This window comes from Myiozetetes cayanensis, unplaced genomic scaffold (assembly GCF_022539395.1).
Source record: "Myiozetetes cayanensis isolate MyiCay16 unplaced genomic scaffold, myiCay2020 scf14, whole genome shotgun sequence".
Taxonomy (NCBI): domain Eukaryota; kingdom Metazoa; phylum Chordata; class Aves; order Passeriformes; family Tyrannidae; genus Myiozetetes; species Myiozetetes cayanensis.
In genome coordinates, this window is record NW_026087048.1 from 16,668,735 (window position 1) to 16,679,160 (window position 10,426).

The 10,426-nt window shown below is 44.0% G+C and overlaps 1 protein-coding gene across 1 annotated transcript; it reads left to right on the top strand.

Annotated features, from left to right (window-relative positions):
* The first annotated feature begins 1,351 nt into the window (after positions 1–1,351).
* Positions 1,352–9,854, top strand: ARRDC4 (arrestin domain containing 4). The gene is given in 9 exon segments (XM_050309669.1): positions 1,352–1,511; positions 1,514–1,699; positions 2,668–2,734; positions 3,010–3,157; positions 4,517–4,619; positions 5,314–5,570; positions 6,187–6,349; positions 6,855–7,009; positions 7,132–9,854. Coding segments are annotated over 9 exon segments (1,293 nt in total). The 5' UTR covers positions 1,352–1,354; the 3' UTR covers positions 7,189–9,854.
* Positions 9,855–10,426: the final 572 nt, after the last annotated feature.

Consider the following 10,426-nt stretch of genomic DNA (forward strand, 5'->3'; position numbering starts at 1 on the left):
GCACACACCTTCAGGAAGATGCGCTGCTGTCGTAAAGGCCATCGTAAAACATGACACTGCCGAGAACAGCATTAATTGTGGCCTTTGTCCAGTCAATCCAAAGCATTTTGTTTTGTAGCGTGTCTCGGGCTGGTTGGACGTGGGCGCGGAGCTGTCAGAGCCTCGCTGCTGTCGGGATGGTGAGTCTGGCCACGCTCACCCATCAACACAGACACGTTCCCCACTCTTCCTATACATGCTGGGGGCTTCCTAAGCTAGTGCTTCTAAAAACTGGAAACAGCAGCAAACTCTTGTGTTTATTTTTGTGGATAAACCTTGTGGGTCTCACAGTTTGGGAAGGTGTCATTGGCCAGGTGTGACAGCACTCAGCCATTTAGCTTCCCAGCTACAACAGGGGTTTTAAAAACAAGTTCTTGAACCTGGGCATTTCTTTATTTACAAAGTGCAGAAACACACAGTATTTCTGTGGGAAATGAGCTTTCCAGACTGTCCAGGATGGTTCATTTACAGCCAAACCCCCTCACTACCTGCTGGTCAGTAAGGTGGGTAAGGGGCTCACACAGTCAGCATCGAGTTCCCCAGGGAACCCCCCAGCAAACCAGGGGGGGAACAGCGACACCACAACATTTTTCCACATTTAACAGTCCCAGCCAGCCCGGCTGTCGGAGGGGAGAGGTTGAGATCGACCCAGCCCACCCCAATGGCCACGACAGCGCCCGAGGGCCACTCAGGACGAAGGTCTCCCCTCAGCTCGGGGGTCACCGAGGGCACACGGCTTCCCCACAGCGCGGGGCTGGAGAGCAGTGACCACAGGCGGTGGAACAGGGAGGGACAAGACCCCCAAACGCCGGTGCCCGAAGACCCCTCCAGAGGGGGAAAGCTGAGGGGTCAAAAAGGGCCGGACGGTTGAGGGTTGGGGGGGCCAAAGGCTCAGGGCCCCCGTCCTGACCCCGCCCCCTCGCCCGGCCCCGCCCCTCTCCTGCCTGTTTACCCACAGGCTGTGCACGTGGTGGCCGCGCCTCGCCATTGGCCGCCGCTGCGGGGACCTGCCGCCGCCCCGCCAATCGCCGCGCTGTCCACGCGCGCCCGCCCGAGCCCCATTGGCCGCGGAGAGGCGATCACGCAGCGTGACGCCACTCCTGGCGTGCGCGGGCCGGGCGGCCAATGGGGAGGGGGCGCAGGGGCGGCGCGCGGCGAATGGCGGCGCGCGGGACCGCGGCGCGGCCAATGGGCGGCGGGCGGGGGCGGGGCGCGGGCGGGGCGGGGGCGGCGCGCAGCCGCGGGCGCTGGCGGACACGGGCGGGTTTAAAGCGCCGGGCGAGGGCGGGCGCGGCTCCCCCGCGGCCGGGGAGCGATGGCGGCGGCCGGGCCGGGCCCCGGGGCCGGCGGCGCGGTGAAGACGCTGGCCCTGGTGCTGGAGGACGAGGCCCGGCGCGCCAGCGGCGCCGGCGGCGGCTACTGCAGCGGGGACACGGTGTCCGGGCAGGTGCTGCTGGAGCTGGCGGGGCCGCTGCGCTGCGCGGGCTGCGCCTGGAGGCCGCAGGGCGGGCGCGCGTCGCCTGGAGCGAGAGCCCCGGCGCGGGGCCCGGCGCGGGAGCCTGGGGGGTGGCGGTGCGGCCGCCGGGGCCCGGCCCGCGCAGGGAGGCGGAGGTGCGGTACCTGGACATCCGGCAGAGCCTCCTGAGGGACCCGCCCGAAGGTGAGGCGGGACGGGCGGGGGTGGGAGCGGGGGAGGCGCCCAGGGCCGCTGTGAGCAGTGAGGAGGGGGGCGGAGGAGGGGGAGAAATGGGCAGCGGGTGCTCAGACCCCGTCAGGACATCGCCGGCCCGCCGCCACATCCCTCGCCCAGGGACGCCGCCTCAGCCTCGCCCGTGGCCGCCCACTGATTTTGTTTTTTTGTACGGTGGCTGAAAAACGCGGAATGGGGCTGTAAGAAAACCCGCAGTTGGGTTCCCCGCAGAGGTTCAGCCCGCCTGTGAATTCCATCAGCCGTGTGGGTTGTGCTCTGTAAGCAGCAGCTGGGAAACCCCCGTGGAACACCCTGGAAGCAGTCGGGCTCCTCCAATGGCTTGAGGAAGCAGAGGCAGCTCGCTGTGGCAGAGCTCTGTCACTCAGGCACTGCAGCACCTACGGCAGTGTCGGGAAATTAAAAACACAGCAACGACATTTTGTTCTGTGAGGCTGAAACGCAGCTCTCAGGCTGAGCTGCGGGAAAAGTAAATCGAGGCCTTGAGAATTGTGTAACAGCAGGCCCTCTATAAATATATGTTGGGAGCTCGTGTATTAATAGTATTTCATCATACTGACCTTAAATTGCAGCTTTTTTAGCACAAAAGTTAGTTTAGTTGTTAATTGGAAAAGCAGATTAATTGCTGTCTTCCTGAAAAGGAAAAGAAACTTACTTTATGCTCTGCAGAAGCCATTTTGGATTAGAAATTGGCCAGAGTCCTGAACTGAATCTCAAGGTCTCCCATGTTTCCTTGATTTTTGTTTTTCATTGAAATCACATCACAGCATAAATAAAGCATGGGCTGCAGTCCAGAACCCACTGGGATCAATAAAAACTTCTTGTATCTGGGTGTTCTTATACATAAATAATTTATAAAAGCATCTGCTTTGTTCTATTTCTGGAATAACTAAAACATACTACTCATTTTCATCCTACAGGTGAGGAAAACTTAATTCTTCTAGATGGAAGACACGAATTTCCGTTCAGCTTTCAGCTCCCTCAAGAGTAAGTTAAATAATCCAACCTGAAGGGATTGTGCTGGACCCTTGTAGTGCAACATTAACTTAATGTAATTTGACTCGTAGGGGTTTTTTTTTTAGTATTAGCTTTATATGTTTCTCTTAATCAAACCCCACAGACAGGCCTTGTTGGCTTCAGTTTCCCCCAGGCCCTAAAAGTACAAGCTCTAAATTGGTTAAATGTTTGTGTACGCGGGAAGTGCTCGCGTTTGGAACTGAATTATTAATTTAGGTTAATGGTTTTGTGACTGCTTGTTTCAGACCTCTGGTGACCTCTTTTACTGGGAAGTATGGCAGTGTTCAGTACTATGTGAAAGCCATCCTGGAGAGGCCTGCAGCTCCTGATCAGAGTGTGCAGACAGAGCTCCAGGTCATCAGCCATATCGACGTCAGCTCACCAGCTCTCTTGGTAAGAGGGTCCTTCCTCCACTCCTCCTCCCCCCTTCAAAGCCAGCTGCAAAAAAATAAAACGTTTCCAGGCAGCATTCACATCCATAACCATTCCCATGTTATCCTGGAGTGTCATTTTCTGACTTCTGAAAGCATATAAGCTCCCTAAGCTTTTCTCTATAAATAGATGATCTTAGGTTGTGTGAATAGCAAACAGAGTGGCTTTTTTAATACCATTGATTACATCCCTGCTGGCAGAGATGCTCCTGCCAAAAAGTTAGGCAGGCTTCAGATGCATAAATAAGGCTTAATAATAATAATGCACGAGCGTAGAGTAGTTTACTCTTACCAGAGCAACTACATTCACAGGGCTGCAGTGTCCTAAACTCTACAATAATAGTAGGTTGAGGAACAGTAATTAGAGAAGAGTATTAATCATGCCCAGCCTGTCATTTATGCTCTGGCCATTATGTTACGTATCCCTCCATTTTGCATGTCGTTTTCCCACATGAAGTGTGTGCACACAGCTGCTCCAGAGATCCTGTCAGTTATTTCCCTGTGACAGATTTGGCCACATTAAAGCATTGAGTTTTTTGTAATCACTGGAAATACTGTAGAGTAATAAGAAAGATCAGGCATTAAGTAATGAGAAAATAGGCAAGATGGAAGCTAATGAGCTGGATTCTTTTATCTCAGCCCATATTATGAAAATAATATAAAATTATACCTTGCACTTTCATGATAGCAACTGGAGCTAAATGGTTATTCATTTAAATATGAATGAGTAATTTCTATTTTATTTAAAATTACAGGATAATTTTAACATCATGACGTGAACATAGCTAAGAGATGTTTTGAGTAGGGTGGTTTTCCTCTTTATGTGCTTACATTTTAATCTTTTCTAGAGAGAACTTCAGAGTATTTTGGTAGACATCTTTAAGCAGAATAGTTTTTATATTCAACACTGTCTCTTAGCATTATGTCCAGATTCTGTAAGGCAGAGCAGCCCATAGGTAACTGCACAGGAGAGGGCCATGGGACATATTAAGTAGATAATGCCAGTCAGGGGATTCCAAGGCTATCACCAAAACTGCAAAACAGATTTTTTTTCATTATAATAAATATAAAACCAATTTTCATTATTATGTTGACTGAGTTGATAAAGTCTAAATTCAGACTAGGATTTTGAAACAGAAACGTTCAGATTGCCAAACCTGGGTTCCATTTCACGCAGTGGCAAAACTCCAGTTGCACAGAGCAGTTCAGTGGTTCAAATCAAGTGGATTTTAGAGCTGGATTGCAATGACATGGATAACACTAAACTGCAAGTGACTGAGAGCTTTATCCCATAAAATGTAAAATACTCTGTATTTTATAGACACCTGTTCTAAGAAGTCAGGAGAAGATGGTTGGCTGTTGGTTTTTCACCTCTGGGCCAGTGTCTCTCAGTGCCAAAATTGAGAGGAAGGGATACTGTAATGGTAAGAGTAGTTATCTTAAGTAAATATTAAACACCTAGTAGTTGTTTTTTTTTATCTCTGTGAAGCCAACACTTCATAGTTCAAAGAATAATTCTGTTTAGTAGGAGTAAATTAAGATCTATATGAACTTGGTTTAACAGACATCATCTTGCCTTTCCCCTTGGGAGTATAAATTAAAAGGAAGTCTTGTTAATCTTACAAAAAAAAGCATGTACATTTGAGTGTAAACAACAACAAAATGGTTTTATTTGGGATAAAATACTTAATTAGGGATGTAATTAGGTTTTTATGTCATTTGTGTAGCTTTACACTTTTGTGAGAATGAGCTTTAGCAGCTTCTTTGTCATCTTGATAACATTAGAGACATCAAGGAAATAAAATAAAACATCCTGAAATTCATTTAGTACTATATATAAAAGGAAGATTGGGGCATAATTTGCAAATAAAGCTTTTATAACTTGTTCATATTACGCTTAATGTTTCAAAATGAATCATTGTTTATATATAAAATGTAGTAGGTGGCTATAATTCTGCCTGGATACCGCTCTGAAAAAAATAAACTAGCTTGAGGAAACTTCACAAGTATTGTTCTCATAACACTGCAGATGATGTACGTGCTGTGTAACACGCTTTGATACTCCCAGAGGAAAGTTGGGAAATGCAAATTATTCATTGGACTTTTTCTGTCTCTAAGGGGAAGCCATACCAATCTATGCAGAAATTGAGAACTGCTCTTCTCGTTTGATTGTTCCAAAAGCTGCCATTTTCCAAACACAAACTTACCTGGCCAGTGGGAAGACAAAAACCTTCCGTCAGATGGTTGCCAATGTCCGAGGAAACCACATTGCCTCTGGGAGTACAGACACCTGGAATGGGAAAACTCTGAAAATCCCACCTGTATCCCCCTCTATACTTGACTGCTGCATTATTAGAGTAGAATATTCATTAGCTGTAAGTATTGGTTCTTCCAATGTACGAACTTTGGACTGAGTTGGGAACAGAAGAATTTACTGAGTAGCTATGAGGTTTTTCAATTTGGGGACGACAAATATAAATCTAGGGAAAGGTGTCCCTACTCATGGCAGGGGGGTTGGAACTACATCTTAAATCCCTTCCAACCCAAACCATTCTATGATAAATAAATATCATAAACCATACATATAGATGGGAAACCTGAAGATATTCTGAGATGGAAATAACAGGGAAAATGGAGAAATACTTCTAAGGAAGAAGCAGCTTAGTTTGAGAGCTGCAGAGGTTTTTATGGGAAAGGTGTTCAAGCTGAATGGGTTCCTCTGGTGATTCTTTTCAGAATTGGGAAGACTGAAAATCAAGACCATGATTACATTTGTCAAGGTGTTTTTAAATGTCACCTAGAGACAAGTTACAGAAAGAAAGTAGTTGCTGAAAAATAAGGAACCCTGCTAGGGTATTAGCTGAACATATCTGGGATCAGAAAGATATTAATTTTTAAACAATCTGCAGTTGTAGGGAGTAGGGCAGCCTTTAGGAGCATTCAGTGGGGTCTCATGATGTTTTTTTCTTTTGTTTGGGGGTTGTCACATAGGTGTATATCCATATTCCTGGTGCTAAGAAATTGATGATTGAAATGCCTCTGGTGATTGGCACTATTCCATGTATTGGATTTTCAAGCAGAAACTCCAGCATTACCAGCCAGTTTAGTATGGATATGAGTTGGCTGGCATTGACCATGCCTGAACACCCTGAAGGTAACACATATTGAACTCTTTTTATCCAGCACAGCACTGTCTGCAGCAGATGGGTGCAGTGCCAGTTTATGGGCACTGTAGGGATGTAGGCCATGGAGTATGGTTCAGGAGAAGTCTCAGATCCAAAAGGACTGGGTGAGGTTACCCTAACTCCAGCCTTCCTTCATTTTATCTTTACCCCTATCTGACTGAAATAACTACATTTTGATAGCGGGAATTCTACTTGGGAACTTAATTTAATCATTACTGAATATATCCTGATACAGCACAGGCTTTTTGCTGGAGTTGCCCTAAAAGCATCTGTATTGCTGCTGAATCACCTAAGCTTACTGAGCACGTAATTTTAGTTACAATATGTATGAGTATAATGTACTTCATACAATCTGACAGTTGTACAATGTTTTATAAATACGGTTTGCATGGGTTTGGATATCCTGTACTACAGATGTTGTCTTGCTGTGAGTAAACAGTTTGAAATTTGACAGCAGCATCTCTTGTGTTTCAGCACCACCAAATTATGCTGATGTAGTGTCTGAGGAAGAGTTTTCCAGACATGTTCCTGCTTATCCACCACCCATTGACTGTGAGGAACAGTTGTGTTGTCCTGTCTTTGCTTATATACAAGAGTTCCGGTTTCAGCCTCCACCTCTTTATTCAGAGGTAAGAAAATAAATAGCAGGTGGTGTTTTTATTGTCAGATGGCAAAAAAGAACAACAAACCAAAACACGTACCTAAATGCAGGAATTGCAGGCAGTAATTGTTGCCTTTCTTCTCTCCCCAGATTGATCCACATCCAACTGATGTAGAAGAAATTCAGCCCGTTTCGTTCATGCTCTGAAGAGGATTTGTAACGAGCATCGTTGTGATGAATGTCTTAATCTTTCTGCTGCTTAAGCTGGTAGTGCAGCTAAAAAGGAAACAGTTTTCTTTTTCAAAACTTTGGTTTGTGTACGAGAAAGGCAAAGGAAAATGGAGGAGGAGGAGGTATGAGCACGTTTGGTGATAAAAGAGAATCTGCTGGATTAGTCTGCACGGAGAATTAACGTGGGAGCAGCCAAGCTTGGGATACTTGAGAAGTACCTGAAAATGCTGAAAAGAAAATGAATGAATGAAATACTGAATGTTTTCCCAAAGGTGGACACACTACACAAAGTACGAGGAGGAGATGTATGGATCTTCTGAAGAGAAAAAAAAAGAACTTATATTTTTGTTTGGAACACTCTGGAAGAATGTACATAACGATGTTGAGAACTTCTATAGTAGAACTTGTGTAGTAGAACAGAATGTGGGGTAAGAAAACATTTCCAAGAGATTCCAGTGTTCAAGGGGCTTCAGCTTTGCACTGTCTGCGTCCAGGAAAGGAACACTACTGAAAGGTGGAGTCTTAACTCCAGCTTAACTTCGTATTTCATGAGAACCTGCCCTTCTCACGACTGCCAAGTGGTACTATTTCATCACTCATAATGATCCTGAAGGCATCACGGATGACAGAGTAGCTATTATGCAATACTATGAAGGCAACCATTTACTGAGTGAGAGACACAAGTGTGGAAGAGAAAAAGTGGACTTCGATACAAGCTTATGCACTATGCTTTTCTTTCAAGGGATTTCTTAAGGGAATTATTCTAGCCTCTTCTACTGTGAGTTCTTCTTTTGCATCTTAAGCCTATGGATAGCATGATAAGGGGAAGCATGGCAAGGGAGGATCCTTCTGCCAAGAGCAGGTATACTTAGCAAAATGGACAATACTTATTTATTCAAAAGCCTTTATAAGCCTACCTCTGTTTTGGATATTTACTTACGGTCAGATTTGAGACCAAAAAAAGTCTTGTTAAAGCTCCAGTATACTTCAAGGTTCTAAAAGGGACCCTAAATGGTTTCTGTGGTTAGTGAATGAGATAAGAGGCGTAGGGAGAGGTGTAAATATACCCAGAATAGACATAGCTTATAACTGAAGTGAAAGCAGACATCAGGGGAGCAAAGTCCTCTGGTAATGGCACAAAGCTTTTCATTACTCCTGCATTTTTGTCTAAAGATCTATTGTCAGGGGCTGCACTGGTCATTTGCTATCCATACTATATATGTTGGCGTGTTTCCTTGTTTGTTTTTGCTGTTTAATTTTGTTTTGGTGCAATATTTTCATGTTTTCTTCCTCAGGTCATTTAGAACAGTGAGAGTTTGTTGCTGCTAAGACTGAAGGCACAGCATTTACTTGCCCTTCTGCTGCCTTCCTTTAAAGTAGAATGTTTGCTTCCTGCCAAGCATCAATTGGGATAAATAAACCACCACCAACAGATCACTTACAGGAGCAGAAACACAGCATTGTCAGCACGCACGTTTACAGTCCTGTCTTTAAAGTACAGGGGATTTTGGACTATTAAAACTACTCCATATGTCTTACAGAAGGGTTTGGGGTTAAAACCCGGTGCTTCACGTGGTAAAACATTGTACTTTCTGATAACTACAAAAACAGTCATTGAGTTTCCTTCATTTCATCAGTAACTGCAGTTTAAAGAAAGTTTAAATGGTTTTTTTATGAAATCTGTCTCCATTTAAGAAGCAGGGATTTTTCTACAGCATACACATCTATATATTTTTAGTCTTCTCTCAGTAGGACTTCCTTACATTGTCTAGTTTCTAGCACTTCACCTCAAATCACTTTTGCATCAGTGTGAAAGACAGACTGAAAATCCATTTTTCCAAACTGCAGTTATTTTTTTTTTTCATTTGCAACATTAGGTATTGTCTTCTATAGCAAATGCAGCTTTAACCAAAATTTTGAGTGCATGTTTTAGAAAGGACATTCTAAAATAAGTATTTAAGTCTCAAGATGTAGCTCTCATGCCTTTTTAAGTGAGGGCCTGCCCATACAATCAATGCAGGATTTTCTTTCACATCACCTGGAAAGGGAATTAAGCATCTTTTCCTTAAACAGAGATACCATTATAGTTACTTGAAAAGTAATGTTGCTGTGTATTAACTTGCATGTTAATAATTCAAAAAATTAGCTTAAAGAACATTAGGTGCTTTTTTTGGACTGTAATACCTGATAGGTGATGTGTGCTACCTGGTATAATCATGGCCAAGCAAACAAGAGTATGAAGGGTAAAGATGTGCTTTTTTTTTTTTTTTCCTTTAAAATCTTTGAGTTTTTTTTTTATTCTTTGCAGATAAACTGTGGCCTTAGATTGTTTGCTGCAAAAAAAAAAGTCAACTATTACGTGTTTCTTAGGAAGCACACATGGCCCTTCAAAGGAGGGGTGAAAACAAGATTAAATTCTGCTCTCTGGCACTTGGCTTAGTGCAGAAATTGATCCTTAAAAATAATTACTGTTTGCACAATAATAAGTTCAATATGCAGGGGCTTTGTTTTGATAACTGTGAAACAGTTTAAAAGAGAAAAAAAAAAAAAAAAAAGCTGTTTAACATACAGGAACATGATTGTATTTTGTACTAATGAATGAGCCCCATGGGTTCTTTGTTAATAAAAGTGTCAAACCTACATTGTGCTGTTGATCTCTGGTTTGGTGTGTCTAAGATAAAGGGCTGCAATTTCAAGAAATACCTGTATTCTGCCACCTCTGAACACATAACAGGTCTCTCATTCTTCTCTGATCTGGGAATTTTGCCTTCATCTGTCACTGTTTTAGTTCCCTCAATTACTCATAATCAAGAATTGGTTATGGGTAATAACCAAACAAATTGATCAAACAGGGCCTGCTCCCACCTATTGTTATTATGTAATAATATATAATTAATTATGGGTCCCCTACCCATAAGGGTTGAAGGATATGTGCCCTAATTGAATTTCTCCCCTGTATTAAGCTTAGAGGATATTTTATTGTGTTTCCTTTAGACAAGATTATCTTTATTGTGTAGTTTGTTACTCTGAATACATCAGAACAACCTTATAACCATAGCACAGAGTGACTAAAGCAGAGAACCTTCTACCCTGGGGAAAGAGATGACAAAATGTACCACATCACTCACCTGAGCCAGGAGTGAGATGATAAATCTCCATCAGGGTCCTGTCTCCCAGACAACAGTTGATTTCTTCTTCCTGTTTCCACTTTTGA